The 27,337-nt window shown below is 43.1% G+C and overlaps 1 protein-coding gene across 3 annotated transcripts in view; it reads left to right on the top strand.

Annotated features, from left to right (window-relative positions):
• The window catches only part of LOC108798820 (glycine N-acyltransferase-like), a 30,197-nt gene that overhangs the window by 1,431 nt on the left and 1,429 nt on the right, over nt 1–27,337 (top strand). Inside the window, exons 2-6 of one of the 3 annotated variants that reach the window (XM_018570617.1) lie at nt 463–559; nt 637–744; nt 3,609–3,735; nt 9,301–9,439; nt 10,221–10,642. In XM_018570617.1, coding sequence (XP_018426119.1) covers nt 463–559; nt 637–744; nt 3,609–3,735; nt 9,301–9,439; nt 10,221–10,620 — 871 coding nt within the window. In that variant the 3' untranslated portion in view covers nt 10,621–10,642. Of the gene's footprint in view, nt 1–462; nt 560–636; nt 745–3,608; nt 3,736–9,300; nt 9,440–10,220; nt 10,753–27,337 lie in introns of those variants that run through there. The other 2 variants (XM_018570618.1, XM_018570616.1) reach the window with 2 other exon arrangements.

The following is a 27,337-nucleotide window of genomic DNA, read 5'->3' as shown; positions in this document are numbered from 1 at the left end:
GAGGGAGTTCAATTCTGGCCATGAGAGGAATGTAATGGGAGACGTAGGAAACTTGGGAACATAGTTCACTTCCTGCTGAAGACACGGCTCATGATTGTTGACCACATCCAGCTATCTGGCCCACGTAAGAAAGATTTGATTGAACTCGGTTACTATAGGTAAACATATTACTCAATGGCAGCTGGGAACTAGAATTATTGTTGTTGTTCTCTGTATAGCAGTATATCAGATTACATGCTTTCAACAATTGAGAATCACCTGACACCTGGCAGCCGGAATAGGCAGAATGAAAAGAGGACAGTTAAAGAGGACCAGTCATTATTAGCCTGCAGTGGGTATGTCTGGTATGTTAATACTTTAGTTGCATTACACAACAGTAAGCAAAATGCAGTCATAGGGTAAAGGTCACAGATGAAGTCCAATTTCTTCTTTCTAAATGTAATCTGCATTAAAACTTTCCTTTAGTTGCATATCCATAATAATGATTTCCCTGACCTGTTCCTCTAAACTGGCCTCCCTGAGAAAACTACTAAGCTACAGCTTCCCGGAATCACTAAAGGTAAGAGAAAATATTTTTGTGATTTGTGATATATAACTTGTATACAGCATGTGAACAGTTCTGTCTCAATCCTGCAGGTTTATGGAGCACTGCATCATGTGTGTAACAAAAATCAGTTCAGGCTCCAGGTTCTGGTAGACCGATGGCCAGACTTCACTTCTGTCATTTGTCGCCCCGCGCTGGAGGTAAGTTTCTCAGTGGACTAGGCCAGATAAAGGGAATGATTATTTTTTATAAAGAAACATTTAATATGTGTAGCGCCCCGCTTACCCCCAGAGGCCTGAGGTGGACCCCCAAAGGTAGGGAGGGCTGACATTTTGCTCTAGGGGGTGGATCCTTAGCCGGGCTGTTGGATGTGAACAGTAAATTGGGTGCCAGTCACTTTAAGGACTTTTTAGTTGCTTTATTAAAGAACAGCCAAACTGGGAAGGAGGGTATAGGGATTCAGACATACATGACAACAATAGACTCCAGACTCACCAATCCTTTCCAGCTTCCACAGTGTAGGAATACTTTAGAAGAACAGATGATGTGTAGTAGAGGAATAGCTGATAAGCATGAGATCTTCCCTGGAAGGGACACCAGACTTCTTCCTGAGGTCCATGCCATCCTGGCTTTCCTGGCACCTCCGGCTGTCATAGGGTTCCTCTGGTTCTCCTCCCCAGATAGATGGGTCCACATGTGGCCTCCTCCAGGCTTGAGGCTTAGTCAGCTTCTTCAACCTTGTACATCCACCCCCAGGCCAAGCCTGAGAATTTATGCACTTCCCCAGCATGCACCACTGGCCATGAAACTCCTAGTGATTGGCGGGCGAGCAATAGACACTTCTAATGTTCCCCTATCGGCTGCCCCTCTCTGTAGCAGGGTCACACCCCATTCACAGGTAGGTAAAATCAATAGCAGAATACCCTGAAATGACCAAGTGATACCAGACTACAAATCAGCCATACTGATTACAGTGCTAGCAACACTAAATATAAGTAGCCACTCCATGTAGGGTGCAAGGGGCTACTTATGTTTGGTTATTAAATAAATGTAATATGTATAAAAAAAATGCCCAGAGCTCTGTGGGTTAGCCAAAGGGAGAAGGCAAAGCTGTAATCAACTCCTTTCAGGCATGTTGTCTCCGATAGAAAGGCCAGATGGAGCCATATTAGGAAGGAGGAGGGAGGGGAAGGAGTCACTGTTCTGACTCATTTAGAACTTCTGAGCTCTGCAAACAATGTCTTTTTTTCAGTAGTAAGTAGTAACTGGAAAACATGAAAAGGAGCCTAAAGTTTCACCTGCTGGCTGGGTATCAACTCTGCTCTCCCCTGATGTCAGCATGTTCCATTACTGGCTCCTAGCAGTGGCGTAACAACCGGGGGAGCGGCCGGTGTGCTGGCCCCGGGCGAAAAGATGAAGGGGGGTGCCGGCCGAAAATGGCACTTTTGGCTAAATGCCAAAAGTGCAATTTTCCTGCCGTTTTGTCCACGCAGCCATGATTTATTTCCTCCCCGCTGGGCGCTGCTCTTTGTCCCAGCAGGGAGGAGAGAAAGTGACAGCCAGCCGAGTGCTGCGGGAGGAGACCGCTGTGATTGGCCGGTGTCTCTCCTCCCACATCGTTCAGCCGCCTATCACAGTCCGGCAGAGCGGTGTGCCGGCGGAGACAGCACTGTCACAGGAAGCTAGGCTTTCCTTCCTACACCGATCGCTTAGCCTCCTGTGACAGCGTGTGTCTGTGTTTAAATATTAAAACAAATTAAAAAGTTTATTAAAAAATTAATACAAATAAAATATTTTTAAAAATATTTTAAAAATGTGAAAAAATTTAAATAAAAACATGTGGTGGGTGGGGCAAAAAAATGTCTGCCCCGGGCGCCCATAACTCTGGTTACGCCACTGGCTCCTAGTGTTGGATTTTCCTCTCCCTTTTGGGCTGCTGATGTGCAGAGGGGTTAGGAGGCTGACATACTATCATATTCAGCTAGTTACACTAGTTGCATTTAAAAATACAGCTAATAGTTTCCTTAATAAATACCACAATTCATTAGCTGTTTTTTTTTTTTTAAACTGTGTGAAGTACAGTAGCCCGGAAGAAAGAAACCAACAACAAGTTTTAAATCTACGCGGCAAAGAATATCCAGTCCGCTGAGACCCCACATCTAGCGGGCACCCTCACTAATGCATTTCACCCATGAAGTGCTTAATCATAGAGATGTGGTGTTTAATAAAGGAGCAAAATTCCTCTGTGGATTAACAACTTGTTCTTGTTGGTTCTCTACCTGGGCTACTGTGCTGGAGCGTGGGCTGTCCCAGCTTGCACCCCTATATCCCCAGGCACTGGAGGCTTGGTGTTGAATGGAGCAGGGAAAGTTCTCTGTATTTGGATGCTTTGAACTAGACATGTGCACTGCCAAAAAATTTGTTTCGTTTCGTTTCGTTTTAAATTCGGATTTGTGTTATTTCGTTTTTCGGGATTCGGGTGTGAAAGTCAATTCGGATTCGGAATTCGGATTCGGACGAAATTCGGTAGCGTTCGCACGAACGTTCGTTTCGTTTTCTGTTCTTATTCGTTTCTTACTCATTTGCAGCAAAAGTGACATTTGAGGGGGAAAAAATATTTTTCTCCTTCTCTAATGTCACTTTGCTCTAACGAACGAAACGAATAAGAAACGAATAAGAAACGAATAAGAAACGAACAGAAAACGAAACGAACGTTCGTGCGAACGCTACCGAATTTCGGAAATGGAAATTCGGATTCGTTTGCATTCGTTATGTCTGTAATTCGGAATTCGGATACATCCGAATTTACGAAAATTCGTCCGAATTTCGATTCGGAACGAAACGAATCGCACATGTCTACTTTGAACTGTCCATAGTCTTAAAACAAAGATGGGATGCAAATTCCTAATCCAGTCACCCAATCCCTGAGCTAGTTTTTATCTCCGGCTAGTACATCTTATCCGAAACTGTTTTTTCATGGCAAAAGAGGGTGAGCTGCCGCAAAAGGGGTGAGGATAAAGATGTCTTCAGGTCCTTTCATGTGGATTTCCTTCTTCTCTTCTAGGAGATGAAAGACCCATTAGATCATTACACCAACACGTACTTTGTGTTTAGTAAAGACCCAGAGAGCCTTAGGCACATGCTGGAAGAGCCGCAGACTGTGAACTGGAGTCAGAAGTTTCAGATACAAGGTGAGAGCTATACAGACTGGCAGCAAACTGGGCTGGGATAAATATAAAATTCAATTTAAAAAAAATTAAATATAATTTTAAAAAATCTCTTTGTAATGAGATAAATATGAACAAAACATCAGGTTTTCCCAGGCTCATAAACTGGCTTATGCTTTGAAATTGACCTGAAAAAAAAGGGGGATATCAGATTATACAGGCAGCTGAGTAGCTCATATAGGAGAGACATACCCTTCCTCCTTCTACTAGCAGCCTGAACAGATTAAAAAAAAACATATTTAGTGCTCTAGAACATGCACATTTCCCCATGTTTTGTCTCTTTAAAAGTGCTGCAAGGGCTCCCAAAGTTGGCCATACACTGGTAGATTTTCATTTGAATGTTCTTACAAAAAATCTGATCAGAACATTCGATAATACCATTGAGTTTTTTGCCGAAAACCACATTTACTATTAAAATTTTGTTGATTCAAGAAAAGGTTTTCTTCCCACTCCTTTTGTTTTTTTCATCACTTCAGCGATCATCAATTTGACCCCATTAACTATTAGACAATTGAACAAACATTCCAGAAACGCATTTTAAAATAAATAATACTGGTGATTGTTCAGCTTACCTTTCTGTAGTAAGCGGACAATGCTGCCACTGCTAGACTGAAATCTCAAGCAGTGTTGTCCGCTCTTCCCTGTTGGACGAGAGAACTCTCCTCATCCTCAAAAATCAGGTAGAAATTGTCCTGTAGTCTAGCAAGGGAGAACTGGGTAGGGCTTACAATACTGCTTAGGATCTCAGTGCAGAGGAGGCAGAGTTGTCAGCTCACTACAGAAAGTTAGGCGCTCACTGGGTTTCTGGCGGGATCAACACAATGCCATCCTGGGAACTACAGACCAGTCAGTCTAACATCAATAGTATGCAAACTAGACATGTGCACTAGCAAAAAAAGCAAAAAATGTGTTTAGTTTAGTTTTGATTCGGATTTTCGTTACTTCGTTTTTCGGATTCGGGTCCGCAATTCAATTCGTTTCGGGATTCGGACGAAATTCGTTAGCGGTAGTCCGGTCGAAATTTTGTTTATTGGACGAATTTCGTTAGCAGCAAAGTGACATTAGAAAAAAAAATTTTTTTTTTTGTTTTTTTTTTACAGTCTGCAGAAGATGAAAAAAAAAAGCGTGAGGTTCCCCCCCAATTCATACCAGACACTTAAGGTCTGGCAAGAATGTTAGGAGGGACCCTCCCCCAAGTTAAAACAAACAAAAAAGTGCGTGGGGTTCCCCCCATCCCCCCTTTAGGTCTGGTAGGAAATTTAAGGGGGAACGCCAGCTCCAAAAAATGGTGAAAAAACTGTGGTGTCCCCCCTAACAGTCCTACAAGACCCTTGATCGCGCACTGGCCCGGCAGGGCAGGAAAGGGGGGATGACGATCGAGCGCCCCCCTCCCTCTCTGCGCCTTACCAGGCCACGTGCCCTCGGCATTGGGAGGGTGTCCCCGTGCCGATGGGGACAAGGGCGTCTTCCTCACAACCCTGACCCGGTGGTTGTTGGGATATGTGGGAAAGGGGGCTTATTTGCATCGGGGTACCCCTTTAAATAAGGGGGCACCCAGATGCCGCCCTCCCCCCTTGTGAATGAGTAAGGGGTACTTGTACCCCTACCCATTCACTAAAGGGTTAAATCAAATAGTTAGTAAAAAGTCCAGACTTTTAAATAAAATCCTTTAACCTCCCTGGCGGTATTCCCGAGTCTGGCTCGGGGTTAATTTTCAGTACCAAGAGCGGTAACCCCGAGCCAGACTCGGGAATGCACAGAAAAGTGTCACTTACCTTGTCCCTGCGAGCCCGCGGCGTCCTCTGCTGTACGCGGCCGGCCGATGCTGGCATCTGACTTTTAGTTTCGTTTTCGGGCGTCACAGCCGGCGGGAAATTCAAAAGTGAAAAGTTGCAATGTACACAGAATACACACAATACAATGTAATCTGCTATGATTACACTTATATATCAAACTATTTCACTTCAATTTTGTCCCTAGAGCTTTGTCCAGTGCCCTGCCTGACACTTTTTCACAATTATAAGAAATGATAATGTAATAAATAATTATCAAAAATTATAATATAATTTAAAAAATGGTCCAGTAAATGGGAATTCTGGGGGCGTTGCCTGATCCGTATCACAGTCAATAGAGTACCAAGTTCGCACATCACTGAGCTCGGTCGCAGAATCGTCGCTGTCCTCACTTTCAGTGTCTGTTAAGGAATTTCCCAACGAATCGCTATCACTCAATTCTGCAAGTGATTCTAAATACTATCGCTGTTTTCTACCTGGTCTAAAAGCGCTTTTGACCTAAAACAGCGACAATTCTGCGACCGAGCTCAGTGATGTGCGAACTTGGTACTCTATTGACTGTGGTACGGATCAGGCTGCGCCCCCAGAATTCCCATTTACTGGACCATTTTTTTAAATTATTATATTATAATTTTTTATAATTATTTATAATTATTTATTATATTATAATTTCTTATAATTATTTATAATTTATTATATTATAATTTTTTTATTTCGTGTTTCAAACTTTATCATACCCGGGATGTCTACTGGACTCTTGTTTGGACAGATTTAGGTGAGTTATTCCTAAGATTTACTAAGAATTACAGGCCTACAATATAAAACAACAAATTTCCATGAAAAACAATGTACCGCTTTGGAATGCAAAAATCCTGAATAATCGTACCGCCAGGAAGGTTAAATAAACCAAAGACTAAATTTTTGACTATTCCTTGAATTAAAAAAAAAATAGCTCCATCGATGTAATCCAGCGTCAATCACGATGCACGACCCCCGCCGAAATAAAAAAAGACCACCCGAACCCGACGAAAACTCGCCGCAAAATGACATTCAGCCCGAATGTCAACAGATGGGCGGAGTGAGCAGTGACGTCACAGCTTGCTCCGCCCATTTGACATTTTCAGCCGTCAAATACTACATAGCATTCGGAAACTCTCGAGTGCTATTCGAGGTGTCATAATGCTTTTCATATTTCGCCGGGTCGGCGGGGTCGTGCATCGTTATTGACGCTGGATTACATCGATGGAGCCATTTACTCATTCACAAGGGGGGAGGGCGGCATCTGGGTGCCCCCTTATTTAAAGGGGTACCCCGATGCAAATAAGCCCCCTTGCCCGCACACCCCCACAACCACCAGGTCAGGGTTGTGAGGAAGAGGCCCTTGTCGCCATCGGCACGTGGACACCCTACCAATGCCGAGGACACGTGGCCTGGTAAGGCGCAGGGAGGGGGGGCACTCGATCGCCCCCCCCCCCCATTTCCTGCCCTGCCGGGCCAGTGCTCGGATCAAGGGTCTGGCAGGACTGTTAGACCTAAAGGGTCTGGTATGGATTTTGGGGGGAACACCACGCACTTTTTTTTTGTTTTAACTTGGGGGAGGGTCCCTCCTAACATTTCTACCAGACCTAAAGGGTCTGGTATTAATTGGGCGGGAACCGCACGCTTTTTTTTTTTCATCTTCTGCAGACTGTAAAAAAAATAAAAATTTCACTTTGCTGCTAACGAAATTCGTCCAATAAACGAAATTTCGACCGGACTACCCCTAACAAATTTCGGGAATTCGGATTTGTTTGCATTCGCTATAGCTGTAATTCGGAATTCAGATACATCCAAATCTCTGAATTTCCGAAAATTCGTCCGAATTTCGATTCAGAACGAAACGAATTGCACATGTCTCATGCAAACTGTTTGAGGGTCTGATAAAGGACTATTTAGTGATTTTGTTCATGACAAAGATATAATAAGTGATAATCAGCACAGATTTATGAAGGACCATTCTTGTCAGACCAACCTACTAACATTTTACGAAGAGGTGAGTAGAGATCTGGATAGGGGAAAGCCATTGGATGTGGTGTACCTGGATTTTGCAAAAGCACTTGACACAGTACCCCATAAACGTCTAATACACTACACAAGCTTAGATCTATGGGCATAGATTAAATGGTGTGTACATGGATAGAGAACTGGCTGCAGGAACGTGTCCAGAGAGTATTGATAAAAGGTTATTTTTCAAATTGGTCTAAGGTCGAGAGTGGCGTGCCCCAGAGTTCTGTGTTAGGCCCAATACTGTTTAACGTGTTTATAAATTATATTGGGGAAGGTGTTAATAGCCATGTTTCTGTGTTTGCAGATTATACTAAAATTGGGAAGGTGATATACTCAGGCTTAGACATTATAGCATTACAGGAGGACCTGAATAAAATAGGGGAATGGACAACTACATGGCAGATGAGGTTTCATTTTGAAAAATTTAAAATAATACATGTTGGGGATAAAAATAGGCAACAGGAATACACATTAATTGGTACACCAATAGGGAAGTCAGAAATGGAAAAAGATTTTGGTTAGTGGTGATGGTAACATCAGCAATAAACTTTTTACAGTAAACTCCCTAAAAAATAATAGAGGCCAACATCTAAAATTGGTGGAGAAAATATTTAACCACAAAGGGGCTTCTTTTAAGTTAGAGTAGTTAAATTTTGGAACTTTCTGCCACAAGCAATGGTATCAGGTGAGAGTATTGAATCATTAAAAAATCGATTAGATACTGTCCTTGGAGACCGTAACATACAGGGGTACAGCTACTCTTAAAAAGTAAGATCACACAGGGACTCATATATACACATGCATGCACAACGCACAGAGGCACACAAAGGTTGAACTTGATGGACCCTTGTCTTTATTCAACCTCAAATACTATGTAACTACTATGTAACTATGTGAGTCTATGGAGTCTATGGAGGCTGCAATTGCTGGCATTCTTGTACATATGATAGTTGACTGGCTGTCTTTAACATCGATACATTCTGAGCCACTGAACCGAAACAAGGTTTCATGTCAGAAGTCTTTATATGGGATACTTGATCAACATAAGTAACAAAATATTGTAGGCAATGGATCAAGATGGCAACTGGCATTTTCAGAAGGAGTCAGCAATAGCAGCCCCCATATTTCTTGCAATACAGCTTTACTTAAGTTACTAGTTAATCACAGGTTGTCTCTTAACATGTAGGCAGTGCTGGGCTTCCTTACTAGAAAACACCCATGATTTATAAAGTTTCATTAATCAAAACTTTGTTATAAAGAGACTACAATGGTTTGGGGTTCATTTATTTTACTTTTTCAGTTTATCAGCTTTTAATTATATATTTTTTATCTATTTATGTTTATACAAATACAAGTTGTACCCATGATGTGTCAGAGCACTATGGGTTTGCAAAAAGAGTAGAAGCAGGTTGCTTTTAAACTGCTTCTCTCTAACTGAATATTTATAGACCTCCACTAAACAAAGCAGGCAGGCAGAGAATAAGTCCCTCCTCAGACTCATTAAGTTATGGTCAAATTTAAGCATGAGCTATTGAGCTTTACTAACATCAGACTTTTCCAATAGAGACATTTAATAATAGGCAAGTTAAAATGTAAAAGGGAGCCTAGAGCGCCACCTGCTGGTCATTTTTTTGACTAAAGGCAGTATATAAAAACATCACAATTACTTTTTTTCATATCCCTGTCACAGGTTGCCAGACGGCACTGGGAGAAGTATTTCATTCAGTTCTCTCCAAGCACGGAGGGCATATGATGACTGTGAGTAACGTGTTATACATTAGAGACAGGAAGATAAATGCAGATGAAGTGGAAGCACTCAGCAATACAAGGTAACTTGATGGGCACAAAAGCTGAATTCTGATTGATTCTTTTTGGTTACCTCAAGAACTGTGGCACCACATGATAAGTACACCTGATGCATCACCTACATCTGGGGGAAAATTCAATGAAAAATAATATACACACAAGTCATATATAGGTAGTCTCTCCTACTTGAAGCTCATGTGAACTGCAGTTGGAGAGAGAGGTCACGAGTCAGGATGCAGACAGCCTCAAAGCTGAATTACAGGGAAAAGAAAGAAATACCCAGACCACGCATTGCAAAGGTTAAATGCTCATGTTTTGCCTAGGGTACTAGGATAAAATACTTTTTTCTTACTGTATCCCTCGCTCCCCTAGAGGTGTCGGCATGCACCTCTTCTCTCCAACGCTTCGAGTTAGGAGTGGGCCCTAAGCATCCTCAATTACAATACAGTACCTACTGGGGTGCCACATGGGAGAAGGAGCCTGTGGGAGCAAAGAATTAGTAAGTAATAGTTATATTTCCTGGTACCCTAGGAAACAAATGTGCATTTATCCCGTGGAGTATGGGAGGAGCTCCACTACAAGGATATTTTTCTCCGGAGTTAAGCTTACAAATATGTGTCCATGCTACTGAGGCTCAAGGGAGATATATAGCACTTTTTTCTGAAGAGTGTTTTCACATATTTGAGTGTCACCATGTTTTAATTAACTCCACAAGAAGCAAGGACAGGGCACTGCGATTGCTTAAATGTAGTTTCAACTGGAGTTTCCTAATTAGTCTCCACTCTTTGCTTTGTCCATTTGCAGAACAAGTGACCTGCAGTTCTCTCCACTGAACCCAGATGAAGCACCCCTTGTAAGTGCACAGTGGCTATTTGGTGGTAATGAACTAAGCGAGAATTATATCAGGCGATGTATCCAGATGTTTCCCAACTTGTGCGCCAGAAAACCTGGAGTATCGCGGCCTATAGCCTGGGTACTGAGTGAGCAGTCAGCAGAAATACGCATGGGGTACACTGAGAGTCCTTACCGTAGTCAGAGACTATTTGCGAACATAGCAACAAGACTGTTAACTATACAGCAGTCGAGAGGGACCCCAATCTACTGCCATGTGGCATCCGACAACAAGAAGAGTCAATCAGCAACTATGGCAGTTGGATTTATCCCAGTGGGAAGATGGCAACAGTGGAGCTTTCAGCCCAGCTAATAAAATACTCCATCCATTCCATGTATATTCACTGAAAAATTGCTAGACTATAAAATGTGAACATTTTCTTAAGCAGCCATATTTGTTAACACTGTACTCCTGGTCAAATGCCTGCTACTCTGCTTTCTATCAGTCATTTGAAGAGACCCTGTCACTTTGAAACCCTCTCCCTGACCTACTTATACTGACCTTTACAGCACTCTACTGCTACTCCTTCTTCCGTCACAACCACCACAAAATATCTGCGGTCGGTTGGTTTCAGAGAATACACTGGGCAAATATGTCTTCTCTATCATGTGATAGTGTTGAGGCCTAGCAATTGGCAGCTGGGTCCTAGCACTGATGGGAGGAAATTGGATGTTCCCCTGTGCTTAGATGTACGGTACCAGATATTTTCGCCATACGATCGAAGAAGTGTCCTGCTGTTTCTTTCTCTTTAGCAGCCAGCATTAAAATCCCTGCTGCCAGCTAGGGTCGGACACTAGCGGGAGTGGTGACCTCTGTCATGTACATAGTAATTGGCTGGTAGACCCGAGCACTGTGAAATGGTGGAGGTCTCCTGTTCCAGAAAGTGTGGGTGTTGTCGGTAGCTGTGACGGAAGAAGGCCCAGTGGCACATCACTGGCAAGGTGAGAATCAGGGTGTTGGGGACACCTATTCACTGTCACTTTTGCCCTGACTGGGTAAGGTAAACGTGTCTCTTTAAGGTTATCGTTAGAGTTAAGGTTAGCATTAGTTAGGTTTCCTCTGTTCTTCAATACTTAAAATCATGTTCTCAGCTACCGAGGGGCCATTTTGTTCAGGATAGTTGAAAAGAGCTTCCATGATCATCGGGAACCATGTAAAGCCCATTGGATTAATGTTGTCTTCCCAATTAACATTAATGCTCTTCAAAATATCTTAAATTTCACCAAAATCTCTGTACAAAACATCCCGCTTTATCTCATCAGAACCTACATAGCCACTCCAGATAATAATAATAAGTCCTATATGACATATCTTTTGCATATTTTACCTTCTCATTCTTAGGCACTGCACATATGAAAATAGTGGAAGTAGGATCAGGACAGATAACTTTATTAGGTCTTGTTCACACTGCAGCTCGTTATCTGCAGCACCTATAGCATGTCTGCCAGTGGCGGAACTACTGCCGGTGCAGGCGGTGCGGGCGCCCTTAAACACTTCCGGGAGGGCGCGGTTTTGCCAAAGTGGGGTATGTACCGTGAAGTGCGAGAATCCAAATAGAGTCTTTGCATCTTGCAAACTGCTCGAGTCTCGAGGCGACATCCCTGGAACGGTCCCTCTGTTGTTTCCGAGGAGTCTGGGCTGGCGCACGCGAGCCGCGGCCATCTTGCAGGTCCATACCTCCAGTGAGGGCCGCATCGTTGGTTCTCGTCATCCCGAAAAATCGGAGAATGACCGAGCGGTACCCGTGAGTCCCGAGGGGTCCGGTGTGTACAAGGAAGGTACGTAGGTGTCTATCAGGCTGTATTAGTGAAGATGTAGAGGATATTATCAGGATCTCGTGCCGGAGCTCTCTCAGCCGCGTCCACTCACATGAGTCGCCAAGCCACGCCCCACAATTTACCTCTAATAGAACTGCAACTTGCTAGGGTACACACAAGAGGAGACAACAGAGCTGAGGTGTAAAAATAATGATTAAAGGATTTACAGAAACAAATTTGGTAGCCTGAACAGACATTGCAAAAGGCGCTAGCAGCACACAACAATGAAATAAGTACAGACCAAGTGACCTAGTGCTGTCTTATAGGTTAACATACATTTTAAATATTACCTTTTACGTGACCCCCTTATCAAACACCTAAATATAACATCAGACCTAAGTTGCACACTTTTCCCTCTTTAGGTTGAGAAGATATGCCCATTGCTGGACAACCTTTGGGGCCTCCAAAGAGACAGCAGCCTGTGAACCAGAACACATGCATGGGTTCCAGCCACAGAGATAAGTAGACAGCTTATATACCCACACAGAGCAAGTTGGCTGCACCCTTTTAGCTGGCACCAATGCATGAAGATAGACCCTGCCCTTTAGAAATCAGTTCAGAAAAAGACTTAAAAATGCAAAAATACATTTCTTTACAACAAATGTTAGTAGAAATCCCTGCAATGTATATGCTTTAGTTTATCACAAAGGATTATTTTCAACAAAAGCGGAGTTTCACTTTAAAGCACAACTATGCTTTTAGACCTAATTCTTCTATCCCACCTCCACCCATCCTGACGTAACCTATAATAGCACAGCTCACCACAGCAGCTCCTTACTTACCTCCGTACCAGCCAGTGGTTGACAGAGTCTCCATGAAGCCCTTGTGCAAGACCAATTTGTGCCAGTCACAATTTGCAATGCAGCATGCATGCTGGGATGAGGGCAGGGACATATGATGGAACCTTCTTCCTGTGTAATCATCTGCACAAACCTAGCTCACAAGCAGGAACAATGGTAACCTTGGTGATCTCTTGGACAAGACACGTTTTTCTGGACCCTACAATCAAGAATGTGATTCCCTGAGACCTGCTTGATGGGAGTGTTCTGAGGACAGAGAAAAGGCCCTGGCATGTGTGAATGAGAGAGAGAATGATGATGCTTGCTAAAGGATCTTGACTTCAATTCCTATCCCTACTTCTCCTTCCAAATTCCCTCTCTATTTCCCTTAGTTGTAATTAGAAGTTGTGTCTATTTGTAAATAAACCCAACCCTTATTAAAGATTCAGTTGTCAGCCGTTAAATCAAGGCACCCCAAAGCAGAGCACATTCTACACCCCCCCATTCAACAGCTGGCCAAGAAAGAAGACTTATTCACTAGGTTTTGATAGATGGATAGATATGAGCACTGTTCAAGTCTAGGTGACAGCAGGAGAAGTCCCTATACCCATCTACCCATAGGCCCTATACCCATCTACCCAAAAATGGACCTCTAAAGGGTTCCTGGGCAGCTACACAGACTGCACAAATTGTATGTCCATCTCCTGGCAGTATTACTTGTCTTTCAGCACAACATTATGTTCTATTTTAGCCTCACAGACTTGCATGGGGCCATTCTGGACACTGGAGCTCCATTCAAGTCTATGAGGTCTCAGTATGTAGAATATGGTACAGAGATAAGAACTTGGGATGGTAGTGAAGGGGAAATTGGAACAGAAGTGGATAGGTAGGGAAGCCCTCCGCACACCTCACAGCAGTCCAGGCCTATATAGAAAATGGTGCTCGCAGTGATAACCACGGATGGTGCCGTGCAGACACAGAGTAGAACCAAAAATCACCAGCACTCAGCGATATCATTAAACATGTCAATTTATTTGGACAAAACGTCACAGTAACAAAAGGCAACATTTCGAGACCGCACAGGGTCCCTTCCACAGGGCAAAAAGACATGACAAAACGTCTTTTTGCCCTGAGGAAGGGACCCTGTGTGGTCACGAAACGTTGGCTTTTGTTACTGTGACGTTTTGTCTAATTAAATGGACATGTTTAATTATATCGCTGAGTGCTGGTGATTTTTGGTTCTACTCATGGAAATTGGAACAGACATTTTATTTATAACATATGTTGTTTCAATCTCAATCAAGTATTGCCTAACATCCTGCATTTACCTTATGTGATGACCAACCGAGAATGCCTCTAACTTTATTTACAAGGAAATTGGTTCCTGTGTACAACAGCTGTCCTTTTAGAAGAATTGTAAACAACATGTGTTTGTCACCTCTGCAGATGCCATCAGAAAGAGGATTTACATTTCAAAGGACATAGATAGCCAGGTTCCCACCCAACTGAGACCCTATATATATATATATATTGTACTAGGATCATAGCCAGTCAGAGCAATGTTGATTCCAATACCCTTCTCTCCATGCATGTAAAAATAAATACATTTACTTTTTAATATGGCCTCAACAGTCAACGTTATTGAAACCCCCGAGTTTGGGTTTCCTGCGACACTAGGTATTAGTGTAGGTTAGTACAGGAAGAAAATGAGGATGGGTGAGGGGTTTAGTTTAAAAGGACAGTTTTCATTTAAGGCACCAAGGCTAAGCACCGTACTAACATTTTACAAAGGTTGCCATGGAACCTAATGTCAGCTGACGCAGTCATTTTGACATGTAAGACACACACAGTTTAATAAAAACATAATTGTAAACTATCTACAATGATGCAAGTCAGTAAATCTAAGCCAGGAAAAACATTTTATTGAATAACAAATGCAAAAGTTGAAGTAATCAGAAGAATAAGAGTATGTTTTATTAGGGATCCGTAGACAGCATTTCAAATCTGCAATACATTTTACTGTTGGCAGGAATCTTTCATCCCACTGTGCCACCAAGGGCAACAGTTCAAATAGCACTATGCTAAGTCCCACCCCTGATTTTAGGCTCCATCCTTTACTATTATAGTCATACCATAGATGAAGAGTCAGAACAATGACACAGATCTTGCGTTACTACAATGATTTTCTACTGTCCAAGGGAGTAGCGGAGGCTTGGAAGCAAGGGGAAAACCAAATGTCATGATTCCCAAGGAGAGTGGCATCTGAGATAAAGTTATCAACTTGCCTTTTTGTAGGAAAAATTGTGATTGGTTGCAGATTATCTTCATTGCTACAATCTGTCCCATGGCTGAGTTGGCTTGTATATGCACACAAATGGAAGCTTCTCACTACAACTTAGCTGATTCCAAAAATCTCCGCCTAGAAAAATAAATGAATTTAGTGTGATGTGTCAGCTTTTAGGTAAAAACAATCTGGGCTTTAAAGAAAAGGATTCATGTTTTTAAACCCAATTGCATGCCTACCTCCCCCATTTTACTTAGGTTTTATATATTATATATAAACCCCTATTTTATTCACAATAAAAAATAAAACAAATATTAAACTGAGAAAATGTACCATTTACAAAAAAAAAATATAAGGTCATTTTGAAATTAATAGCAGCAACACGTCTTCAAAACGTTGGGACAGGGCCATGTTTCCCACAGTGTCGCATCACTTCTTCTTTAACAACAATCTGTAAACATCTGGGAGCTGAGGAGACCATTTGCTGGAGTTTTGGGAGAGGAATGTTGTCCCCATTTTTGCCTGATATTGGATTCTAACTGCTCAACAGTCCTGGGTCTTCTTTGTCATATTTTTCAATTCAAGATGCACCAAAAATGTTCAGTTGGTATAAGGTCTGGACTGCAAGCAGGTCAGTTAAGCACCCGGACTCTTCTACTAAGAAGCATCTAGTGTGTTTTAGCATTGTCCTACTGAAATCTGCAAGGCCTTACCTGAAAAAAGACATTGTCTGGATGTGAGCATATGGTGCTCTAAAACCTGGATGTGTCTTTCAGAACTGATGGTGTCGTTCCAGATATGCAAGCTGCCCATTCCATATGCACTAATGCACCCCCATACCATCAGAGATACAGGCTTTTGATAACAAGCCGGAAGGTCCCTCTCATGGTTAGCCCGGAGGACACGCACCCATAGTTATAAAAAAGAATGTCGCATTTCAATTTGTTTGACCAGAGAACAGTTTTCCACTTTGCGGCAGAACTTTTTAAATGAACTTAGACCCAAACGGTGGCGTTTCAGGATAATGTTCAGATATGGCTTCTTCTTCGAATAATAGAGTTTTAACTTGCAGTTTTGGATGGCATGGCGAACTGTGTTCACAGACAGTGATTTTCGGAAGTATTCCTGAGCCCATGCAGTGATGTCCATCACAGAATCATGACTGTTTTTAATGCAGTGCCGTCTTAGGGCCTGAAGATCACAGGCATATAATAGTTTCAGCCTTGTCCCTTGCGCACAGATTTCTCCAGATTCTCAGAATCTTTTGATATTATGTACTGTAGCTGACGATTCATTTAAAGTCTTTGAAATTGTTCAACAATTGTATCCATTGGAAACCAGCCAGGTAGCCCTTGGAAAAGTGTATTTGTTGCACGGGTTCTTTACCGCGAATCGCGGTAAAAACACACGACAAACGCGCATATTCAATACGCCTAGGTGTGAACCCAGCCTTAGAGTTGATCAAATGTGCCACTGCCAAAATTAAAAATTACAGAGACAGGGGGAAGCCCTGGTAAGTCTCATTAGTTATATTACAAAGTCGGAGACAAGTCTATTATCCCTATTCATGGCGGTTGTTCCCAACATTTATTCTGCCTGTCTCTGTCATTTTGTCATTGGCTTCCAATCAATAAAATTATACAAATACAGTCCAAGATACTTCATTTTGCTTTCAAAAGCTCCACAAATCATGTATCACCTATTCTTATGAATTTATACACAAATATTAATACCCTGTCTGCATCTTCCACTTTAATACCCTCTTCACTAACAACCTCTTCAAAAAACAAGGTTTCTTTACAAAAGTCCCTATTCTTTGGCATTCTCTCCCCTTTCTACTATACTAGCCTCCACCCCTAAAATGTATGTCTGGTGAGGGGGGCAGTGATGTGAGGTGGATAACTGGTAATGACCAGTTGTGAAAGATAGCACAATAGGACAAAAAAGTCTTCTTACAGAGGAAACACAGGGACCCACATTAGTTCTTTTACTGTGGATCATCCCAGCCAACGGTAGTATTATCCTACATCGAGATATTGCTGACGAAGAAAGGGGGACGCTACATATCAATCCCTGTTATAGAAGCAAGACTGCCCGCTTATATAAATTGAAGAGTGAAGATTTTTACAGACACCCATTGATGACTATTTATCTTTAAGCTTCACCTTAATATTCAGATATCAAGACTTTTTCTGAATCATTTATAAACAGGGTATTAATTTATAAGAGTCATATTTACCTCCATGCCTGATGCACAAACACAACTTGCCACCAAATATTTTGTTTAGGATGTTGCCGGGTATTTTCAAAAAGTTAAGTGGTGATCCATCAGCCCACGAGTTTGAGCTCTAAGAAAGAATTAAAGCCAGGTTATTTAATCGAATATCGATCAGGTTTCTACAAAGCAAAAAATACTTGCAGAAGGTCACGTGCTGTTCAGAAGGAGATCATAAGAACCTGTCAATTAATTCTAAATAAATTCTGAAGCATCTTAAACTGATGCCAAACATGCCATTGGTGCAAGCCCAAAGCCCATTGACACAGACCCAATATGTTTTTCATCTATGTACTGTGTTTAGCTGTTTGCCTGGAGTTTTTTTTCAAGAATGTTTAGAGCTAATTTATAAACTTTTATCTTAGACAGGGTTGAGAATAAAGATGACTGAATCAGGAGGACAAGCAGATAATATATTTTTATTTATTGATTTTTATCCCCATTAAAATCTTCATTGTGGACAATCACATAGTTTAAGAATTCAGTCCCCTATGAATTATAAACTATATGAATCTCTGTAGAGAAGACAAGACTTTATGAGTGTAAACTTCAGCAGGAGGGGGATGCAAAAAGGTCAGGACTGCAAACTATGCTGCTGAGGTAGTTCACAGCTCATGAAGGGTTGCCGCATTTCGGCCTTTTCACCCTAGGTGCTAAAGGAATCGTCCCAGCAGTGGACTCGAGGTTCAGCATGTCTACATTGTTGGCGCCCATAATAGCCAGTCTGCTGTTTTCTAGACAGAATCCAACAGAACTCTGAAGAGTGAGAGTTATTGGCTGTAAGAGTCCATAAATTGGCTGTGATGGGATTTTAAAAAAATTGCCTGCAATGCTTCTATAGATTCTTAATCCACAGGATGCATACCCTGGGGTTAGACCAATAACAGACTATTAACAGAATCTTGTTATGAGAGAAACACATAGGCTGAAAAAACTGAGCTCATCTTCTGAAGATACAAGCTGTCTGGAGGTCAGGCCTGAGCTTCTTGATATAGACAACTAGGGGATCCACAGAAAACGTTTAATGGGGCAGCATCAGAGACAGTAAACTATACCCTCAATAGTGGTGGTCAACCTAAAAATGACCCAAAATTTAGCTAGGGTTTACATTAGTACTGGTGGCCACTGTAATTGAACGAATTGTAGCCAGGCACTGTGTGGATTACGGCACAGCCTGTGAATGTGGGCAGAGCTGCTCAGAGACACTTCTTCCATCCCTTGGGATTCATAGCAGCGGTAGAATCAGTGGTAAGACATGGTGGAAGAGTCTAACACCTACGAGGAAGTGACTTCACTAAATATCAATTGATTTTCAAGCAACAAGTAAATATCAGTGGGATAAAGCCAATGCGATGTTGGGGTATAGCACTCCCAGCATCTAGCATGGGGACCATAGGCATAGTATTGCATTTTCATGTAGACTGCCATCACTGAAGGCTGAAAAGTATTGCATCATGTAAGTCATACTGACCATCTTGTTCACTTTTTGTGAACATGTATTTTATGTCACAACCCATAAAAAGCCATTGTTTTGCCCCTACTTTGATTGCCCTGAGGTTGGGAGAATGTTTACCTTCTCACTGTTGGCTCCAGTCCAAAACTTGTCATTGAGGGAGCCTTGTGACTCTGCAAGAGCCATGAGGAACAGGTTGTGCTTCTCATTCAGAACGCTGGTGAGATGGGCACGACTGTAGAGAGACTGGCAGTGACTCTAGATGGAGTGGAGATAAGTGTTAGTACGTAGCGGTGTAAACAAAACATTGCTGAATAAAACTTGGGATTTTGTATAAAATTTTAGAGCTGTGCCTGAGGAAGGGACTTAAGTGATCTAATAAATTAGCCAGTAAAGGATATCACTTTAACACCAAACTTTCTGCAAATTCACATACTGTATGTGATACTATAATCAAAATATGAAACTGTAAGCAAGCAAACATATGAAACTCAAAAATGACTTCAGCAGTAAATTACCTGACAGTTTTATTCCTTTATTTATTGATAATGTGAGCTGTTATCCCCACATGGAACGGCGAGTGTGCAGCCCCTTCGGCTTTGTTGATACAAGTTAGCAACCCCTTTAGCATTAGTGGGGAGTGCTTGAAAAAAAAATTCCCCCTGGGAAAAGGGATAAGAGCAGGCTCTATGGTGAACTAGTTTTAGTAGCCTCTAGGTTCCAATGATTTCTGAAGGTTTCCTGCAGTGTCTCATCCAGGTCAGGTCAGTAGAAGGAGGAGCACAAGTGCCCCCTTTCTCACAGCTCAAACTCCATTTGAGCAATGAGCAAATACCTAACACTGGCACAGTTTTACGTACCCATGAAACTATGGGGTAAGACATTGCCCATATCTGGTATTAGTCCAAATATGGGCTGTTAGGTGACATAGAACTCCTTATTTACTGTATACTGTGTACTGTGTACAGAATGTAGCTCTATCATGCAACAGAAATAAAAACCTGAGAAAGATTTTCACTCTGCGTCATTCGATCAAATACAAAATAAAAGTTAAAATGTCTGGAGTAGTTCTTTAAGGCTTGTTCTTCTAAAGGTAGTGGAGAGAGATAAAGGAAAAACTTAGGCTTATAACAGAACTCCCTGGACAAAAAGATGCCAATGGTTCTCTCAGCCAATCAGTGTACACCAATTTGGAATCATTCAAGAGGCTTTTGGACGATTTCCTGAGAAACGGTAATATACAGGGGTACAAGTACTCCTAAAAACGAGATGACTCGGGGATCTTTACACACACACACACACACACACAATAGGTTGGACTTGATGGACATGTGTCTTTATTCAACCTCAAATACTATGTAACTATGTAACTATGTAACCAATCAGTGTTGAACTAACCAAATTAGTTTTAGTCAGACTAACCCTTTAACTGGTCATCTATAATGACTGGATATAGTAAAAATTCACCTCAGCTTCCTTCCAGGTGAGTTTCTTGGAGATGTAGATGTGGCAGTAACCAAGGTAGGAAATCCATCCATCTTTACATGGGCCCTGGCAAAAAAACTTTGGGTTCAGTTCGTCTGGGACTGATGGCTTTTCGTGGTTTTCTTCTGACGAAGAACTCTTTGAATGCCGGAATGGAAAGTTAATTTCTTTAGACTTAGAATCTTCATGGCTTCCATGCTTCCCAAATATGAAGCCTACAAAAAAGGTTATTGGATTAGTGATCTTAAAGCAAATGTACATTACAGTGTTTTTTTTATAATGCCTAGAACTAAAAATATTGTGTGTACATGTTTCAAAGTGGAACTAAGCTCAAATAAATATGCAGCCCCCATCACCTTTTTGTGAGGTCACTCAGAAATTTTGTGATTGCCAGGGCTGTAGTCAGTCTGGCTGGATTATAGTTGTGATTTATCTGGTTGATTCCAGGTGTTCTGGCATTGATTGTACCTACCTGGGTGGAGTTTGACAATGCTGCAGTGTGGGACAATAAACGTGGGACACTGTGAGTGTATGTGCAGTTCAATAGCCAATCACTGGGTTTCTCTCAAACAGTGTTGCATGCTGTGTAAGTGCATATATACTGGAGGGAATTGCCATATGCTCAGTTCGAGTCTTGCTCCAGCCATGGATTAGTTCAGGTTAAGCTGTTGTCCGGCCACCCCCCAGGCTAGGCCTGGTGGTGGGGATGCTGGAGTGCTGGAAGTGTTTAGTTAGGCTTCAAGTATGGAGGAGGCCTGTGCTGTTGTCAGAGGAGGAGAACCAAGCTGATGGCTGCTGGGGGGCCCGAATATAGTGGACCTCAGATGCAAGTCCAGTGTCTCTCCTGCTGAGTATCTGTGCTCATCCCTGCTCATCTGTGGCTCAATTTTCTATTCAACTGTGCTACTGTGCTATACTAAATTGCTAAAAGGGGCTGGTGAGTCTATGTCTGTACTACCTTGTACCTCTCCCCATTGTGAAGATATGAATAAAAGTTCTTCAGCATTTGACTTCTGGCTTGGATATCAACTTTGTGGGCACTAGAAGAGGGCAGTTACTGCTAATGGGGCGCTGAATACTAAAACACCTAGACAAACTAGTGATAACCCAAGTTATTTTGGCAGCTCCTTCGGGGGCAGAAGCCATGATGAAGTTGCTGAGTGGTCGTCAGCTTATCCTGTTTGAACCCGGCTTGTGACCTGCCTTACAATTCCTGACGTTGCCCCTGATCTTCGATTCGGCACTTCAAGATTCTGCTTCCCGTGTTTGACTCCAGCTTTAAACCTGACTTCACTCCTGACTTGCCACTTGGTGCCTTGTCCCACCAGTACTCTGAGCCACCTAATCCAGCCAGTGCTTCTCTGGCTTCACGTCTATTATCTGCTCCAGTTCCGAGAGATCCCAGTGCCATCCTGGTCCTGTAGACTCACCAGCTGGTCCAAGGCACCTAAGCACCTCTGTGAAACCCGACCAGCCACCAGTACCCATGCCTGTACCTCTCCCCATCCTTATATCCCCTGTCACCATCTCTGGAGGTGTGGAATGAGAGGTTCTCAGTTGGGTATCCATTCAGGTGGATTCAGGTGTGTTGCCAGGCTCATAGGATCATTAGCTCACAGCTGACAAAAGTATGGGATAAGTACAGTAAGCAACCACCAGGAGGTGCTGGGAGGCAGCGACAGGCATAGGAGCATTAAGGTGCCCATACACCTTAGGATTATCATTCGAAAAACGAACGCAATTGGGTTTTTGTACGATGATGGGCCAGTTGATGGGAAGTGAACGATCGCAATGACTGTACAACTGGCCAAATGTCCTCGATCAGTCAGGCTGGAAAACTTTTTTCAAATCGTATGAAATTTCATGGATCAGTGGCGTTTTCGTGCGGAAAAAATCGCAACATGAACACTGCACATGCGCAAACAAAAATCCGTTCTGTCGATCGACAAAATGTGGTCAGTTAGTATTGCTAACGAACGATAATCAAAATCTACATTGGCCTGTGTATGATAGAATACAGTATTCAAGCGGAAATCGAATGGAGGTTCGATGACGGGACCAAAGAAATCGAACGATATTTGTAAGGTGTATGGGCACCTTTAGACATGTTCCTAACACAGAGACCTACTAGCAGAGACCCTGGCACACTCCCCAGAATTCCTCATGTGCACCAAGTAATCAAACAGTACCTTCAGTCCAGGGCCTCAGGTGGAGATATATGCTCCAGAAGGGTTCAGCTTGGCTCAAACCGGGCTACCAGTCAACCCAGTTCAATACCCAGTAACACATTAGTGCAGATTATGTCTGTTACCCCCACCACTCTCATTCCTGGCCCCCCAGCCATGTAAAGACAGGCCATGGATACTGCCAAGTTGATGTCCCCAATGCCTTTGACACCCTGGAATCAAGTACCTACCTCCAGAATACGTTCCTGTGCCTGCACTGTCTCTGTCTCCTTCTCTTTAACTCTGCTCCTGCTGGCCAAAAAACAGATCACTCCACCGCTCACTACTGCACAGCCCACCTGGGACCCCGCACAGCCCACCTGATATCCAGCACATACCAGAGAACCTACAGAGCCCACCTGAAACCCCACACAGCCCACTTGAGAGACCCTGCAGAGCACACCTGGGACCCCGCACAGCCCACCTGAGGCCCCGCATAACCCACCCAAGACCCTGCAGAGCCCACCTGAGACCCTGCAGAGCCCACCTGAAACCCTGCACGGCCCACCTGAGACTCTGAAGAGCCCACTTTGGATCCCGCACATACCTGAGACCCTCCATAGTCCACCTGAGAGTGACCGTGCACAGCCCACCATAGACCCTGCAGATCCCACTTGAGGTCCCGCACATACCAGAGACCCTGCATAGCCCACCTGAGAACCCGCAAAGCCCACATGAGTGTCCCTGCAGATCCCACTATAGATTCTCTATGTTGGGCTCTAGGGTCTCAGGTGGGCTGGTCAGGATCTCTGCGCTCCTCTTACTTGTCATCCTTGAGCCACCTGATGCCAAGCTCCGGTCTCCATCACCCCCACCGGGCCCCAGCCTCCTCGGCCTTCTCCACCTCTGATGCCACACCAGACCAGCGCTGACGGGCCCCAGCCTCCTCTTCAATTGCTGGGCCATGGCCTCCTCCTCCGCCGGTCTCTGGCCTCCTGACCAGGAACCCCTCTGCCCTAGGACCCATAGCCACCGCGGATGTCGCTATGGCGGTAGTTAAACCGCTGCTTACCAGCTCAGGGTGTCACCTCCACCCCAGTATCCCTTAGGTAGTGTTAACTGTGTCACCTATAGTGGCATGCTACAGATGATCTGAGTAGCCCCCTGCATTCCTGAAAGCACATAAAACAGCAAGGACAACACTGGAAGATTTTGTGGGTAGGACAGCCTTTTTCTAGGGGCTAGACACACCGAGATGATCCACCCTGTTCCAAAAAAAAGCATTGTCTGGTGTTTCCACAGCTGCTGGCTTGGCTCCCAAAAGTCCTCTGGCTGCCCAAAGAAGAGGGCCCAGCTGCTTTTCCTTCTTTCCAGTTGGGTGCAGTAGTCCTACAGGTGTCAGACATTCTCTTAGCTGCAATGGAATCTGCTATTTGAGCTGCTTGATCCTCCATCCTGGACTTTTAGTCCACAACAAATTGCAAGCAAAGTCCACATAGCTGTTATTAGAACCTTGCTGCAATGTCACTTGTGGTACACCTCTGGTGCGAGGTGATACCTTTTAGTAATGCCCTGGTCATTGGCCTCATAGTCCCCTTCTTGATCCTCTGGAAGACGTACAAACATTTCCAGGACCTAGTCCTGGTTTGAGGCACTCTGTCTATTGCTCCTTGGGCAAACCATACTAACAGGTCCTTTCAAATCACTGTAAGAAAATGTTCAAATAACCATCTCTATCCATAGGTGGAAACTTGTTCAGGGGACTTTTATAGACTTGTTTTTCCGTGGACTCTACAAAACCAACAGAACCTGTTCTCCTGCAGCTACAGCTCTGTGTTCCGGTGCTCTGTCTGCCGTTGACACTCTTCTTGTTTGTGATAGAGTTGTCGGTGCAGAAAAAGCTGAAGGCATAGCATGGATTAGCAGAGTCTAGTAGTTATAGGTCAGATTTGAAGGTGCCATCTGGGTGTCAAGCTGGTCATCTTGAATATCGCATCTGTCCATATCCTGTGGCGGGGATAACTGCTCTTCCTTTGGTATGTTGTGAGCCAAAAACTGTGGCGTTTGCCCTGTCCAATCGTGCTCATCCAGGATGCAGTTCAGCTGCTACTGGTTTCCCAGGTGGTCTGGATGCCTCAAACCTCACACAGATTAAGCAAGTTGTCTTGGCTTTGATTCTTGTAGCTGATCACTCTCTCAGCCATTTTGCAAAAAAAAAAAACGGAAGCAAATTGCAAATAAAATGCAGAAGTGGACTTCTGTAGGCTGGTCACTTCTAGCAAGCTTCCAGCCTTCAATATATAAATTGATAGATTAAATTGTGCACTAGTGTATGAAGCAATTATCCCACCACTGCCACCAGCATATGTCAAGAGATTACACAAACAGCTCCTTGGTAACCAGAGCAAGATCTTTGTTTAGAGGAGGGAAGTGGAAAGAACTTTGGAAAGGTAAAAACATGGCTGTGAAACAATTGTCACAGACTGCAATACCAACAGCCACCACTAGAAGGAGACTCATCCAAACGTAGCTGGATGGAAACCTACAGGTAGATGCAAATCTTGCATACAATCTGATGCACTCTAAAGCAGGGGTGTCAAACTCGATTGATTCGGAGGCCAGTGGACAATCTGTTTTCTCCCATGGGGGCCACTTGTCACATTTCATACTTCAAAATAAACTGTAACTATATAAGGTACCAGTGTTCGTGTCTGCATGTGTTTATAATGTCACTTTATGTGTTTGTGATGGTTTCTTTCTACGCAATGTCAGTATATTTTTGTGATGGTTTGTGTGTGTGTGTTTTCCCATAGGTTTTAATTTTAAACATAGAGGATCAACAGTTTCACACATTTATTCACACAAAGAAATATGTGCGCAGACACAGAGAAATACATCCCCCCAGACACTCCCCCCCCCCACACACACACACACACACTAACACACACTCACAAACGGAAAAATGCACAACCTCCCACAACCAGAATTACAAACACTAATTTACACACCGTAGGGCCCTATTCACACTTGTAAGTTTAGGGGTGATTAGGGATTCCCGCATCAGGAACTTGCATTTTCCTGCAGCAGGAATCCCTAATCTACCATTTACAAGCAGTACCTGTCACCCATTCAAATTAATATTAAGGTGACAGCTGCTGCATGTAAATGCCTGCACACTACATGTAATGCTATGTGTTATGATTACATGCGGTTAGGATGCAATCATTGTCCTTGTATGCACGATTGATACATCCAGGGATAATGACTGAATCCTAACCGCATGTAATCATAACACATAGCATTACATGTAGTGTGCAGGCATTTACATGCAGCGGCTGTCACCTTAACATTATGGGGGTAGCCCCACTGCAACGGTTAAGAAAAAGTTTTCTTGGAGTTCTTCTTTCAAACCATTTAGTCATTCCTTAGGTTGTTCTATAAGGCCAGAATCCTACCAAAGATTTGTTAACAGCAAAGTGTAAATGTGTAAATCTGTTCCCTTTAATGAATTAGAAAGATTTCTTGTAATATTATCATCGTACCTTTACATCTAATCTTACCAAGAACTTAGGATAAATATATAAAACCCCAAGTGGTTTATGAAGTAAAAAAGCTAAATACACAGATGAAAAAAAATGTTTGTTCAGATGTAGGAACTGTTTAACCTGCCAAAAGATTGACAATTCTCTTCAACCAGTCTTGTGAGTCACATAACCTGACCTTCATACATGGTAGATTATGCCATTATTGTCTACACTTAGCTTTTCAGGCTCCCGAATCTCTATCCAAGCCTGCTGATTGGGCAGTATAACAATGATAAGATGAGGTCCCTCCAGCTTTTCTCATTTCTTGTAAACTGAATCCTGATGCCTGTAAACTTGATTGCTAGCAGGGCCCGGGGGTAGACAGGAAAGGTGAATGCCTTGGTACTTCAGCAGGGAGAGGGACATAAGGAACAGGCTCTGCAGCCTATGGTGCTGAAGTAGTACACAGCTCAAGGAGGGTGTGCACTTTTGCCTTTTTGCCTTGGGTTCTAAAGACCCTTGTCCCCCCACTGTTTGCCAGGCAATGTTATAATTGATTGGCCCACAGTGTTGGTCCACATCTCTTCAGTCTAGGTAATATAAAAATGTAATTCACCATCTTATGCTAGCATCACTGAAAAATATATAAAATATTTTTTATGACCACTTATCAAGATTGAAGGGGGATTTTATACAGTAGTTCATGTATCACTCTTTCAAAAGTCATAAAACAATTTTTTGGTTGTTAATATAATAACTTAAAATATGTCTTTATATAGGGGGTTATTCATTCAGCTGCCAAAGTGAAGGAAGCCGAACCCCATTCGGCTATTCACTTCAGCCGAATATGGGTGATTTCAGTCGTACATTGGCTGGTTTTCGGCACCCTTCGGTTCAGCCGATCATACATGAGGTAAAAAACCAGTTCGACTTAGCTGATACGGCAGTTCACTCGCTGCCCTTCGCCAGTTATTCTGCTCGCTAAACAAAGGTAGTGAACAGAATGAAAAGAAAAATTAGATTTGGAAAAAAAAAGACAGTGTGGGACCCCCCTCCTGATCCATACCAGACCCTTTAGGTCTGTAAGGAATGTTAGAAGGGACGCCAAGTTAAAAAGAAGGGACCCCAAGTTAAAAAGTAAAACAAAAAAGTGTGTGGTGTTCCCCCCAAAAGTCATATCAGGCGCTTTAGGTCTGGTAGGAATTTTAGGGGGAAGCCCACTCACAACAAATGGGGGGGGGGGGGTG

This window comes from Nanorana parkeri, unplaced genomic scaffold (genome assembly GCF_000935625.1).
Source record: "Nanorana parkeri isolate BGI_ZX_2015 unplaced genomic scaffold, ASM93562v1 scaffold1563, whole genome shotgun sequence".
Taxonomy (NCBI): Eukaryota; Metazoa; Chordata; class Amphibia; order Anura; family Dicroglossidae; genus Nanorana; species Nanorana parkeri.
The sequence above is the reverse complement of the archived record's forward strand: the minus strand, read 5'-3'. Positions and strand labels throughout refer to the sequence as shown.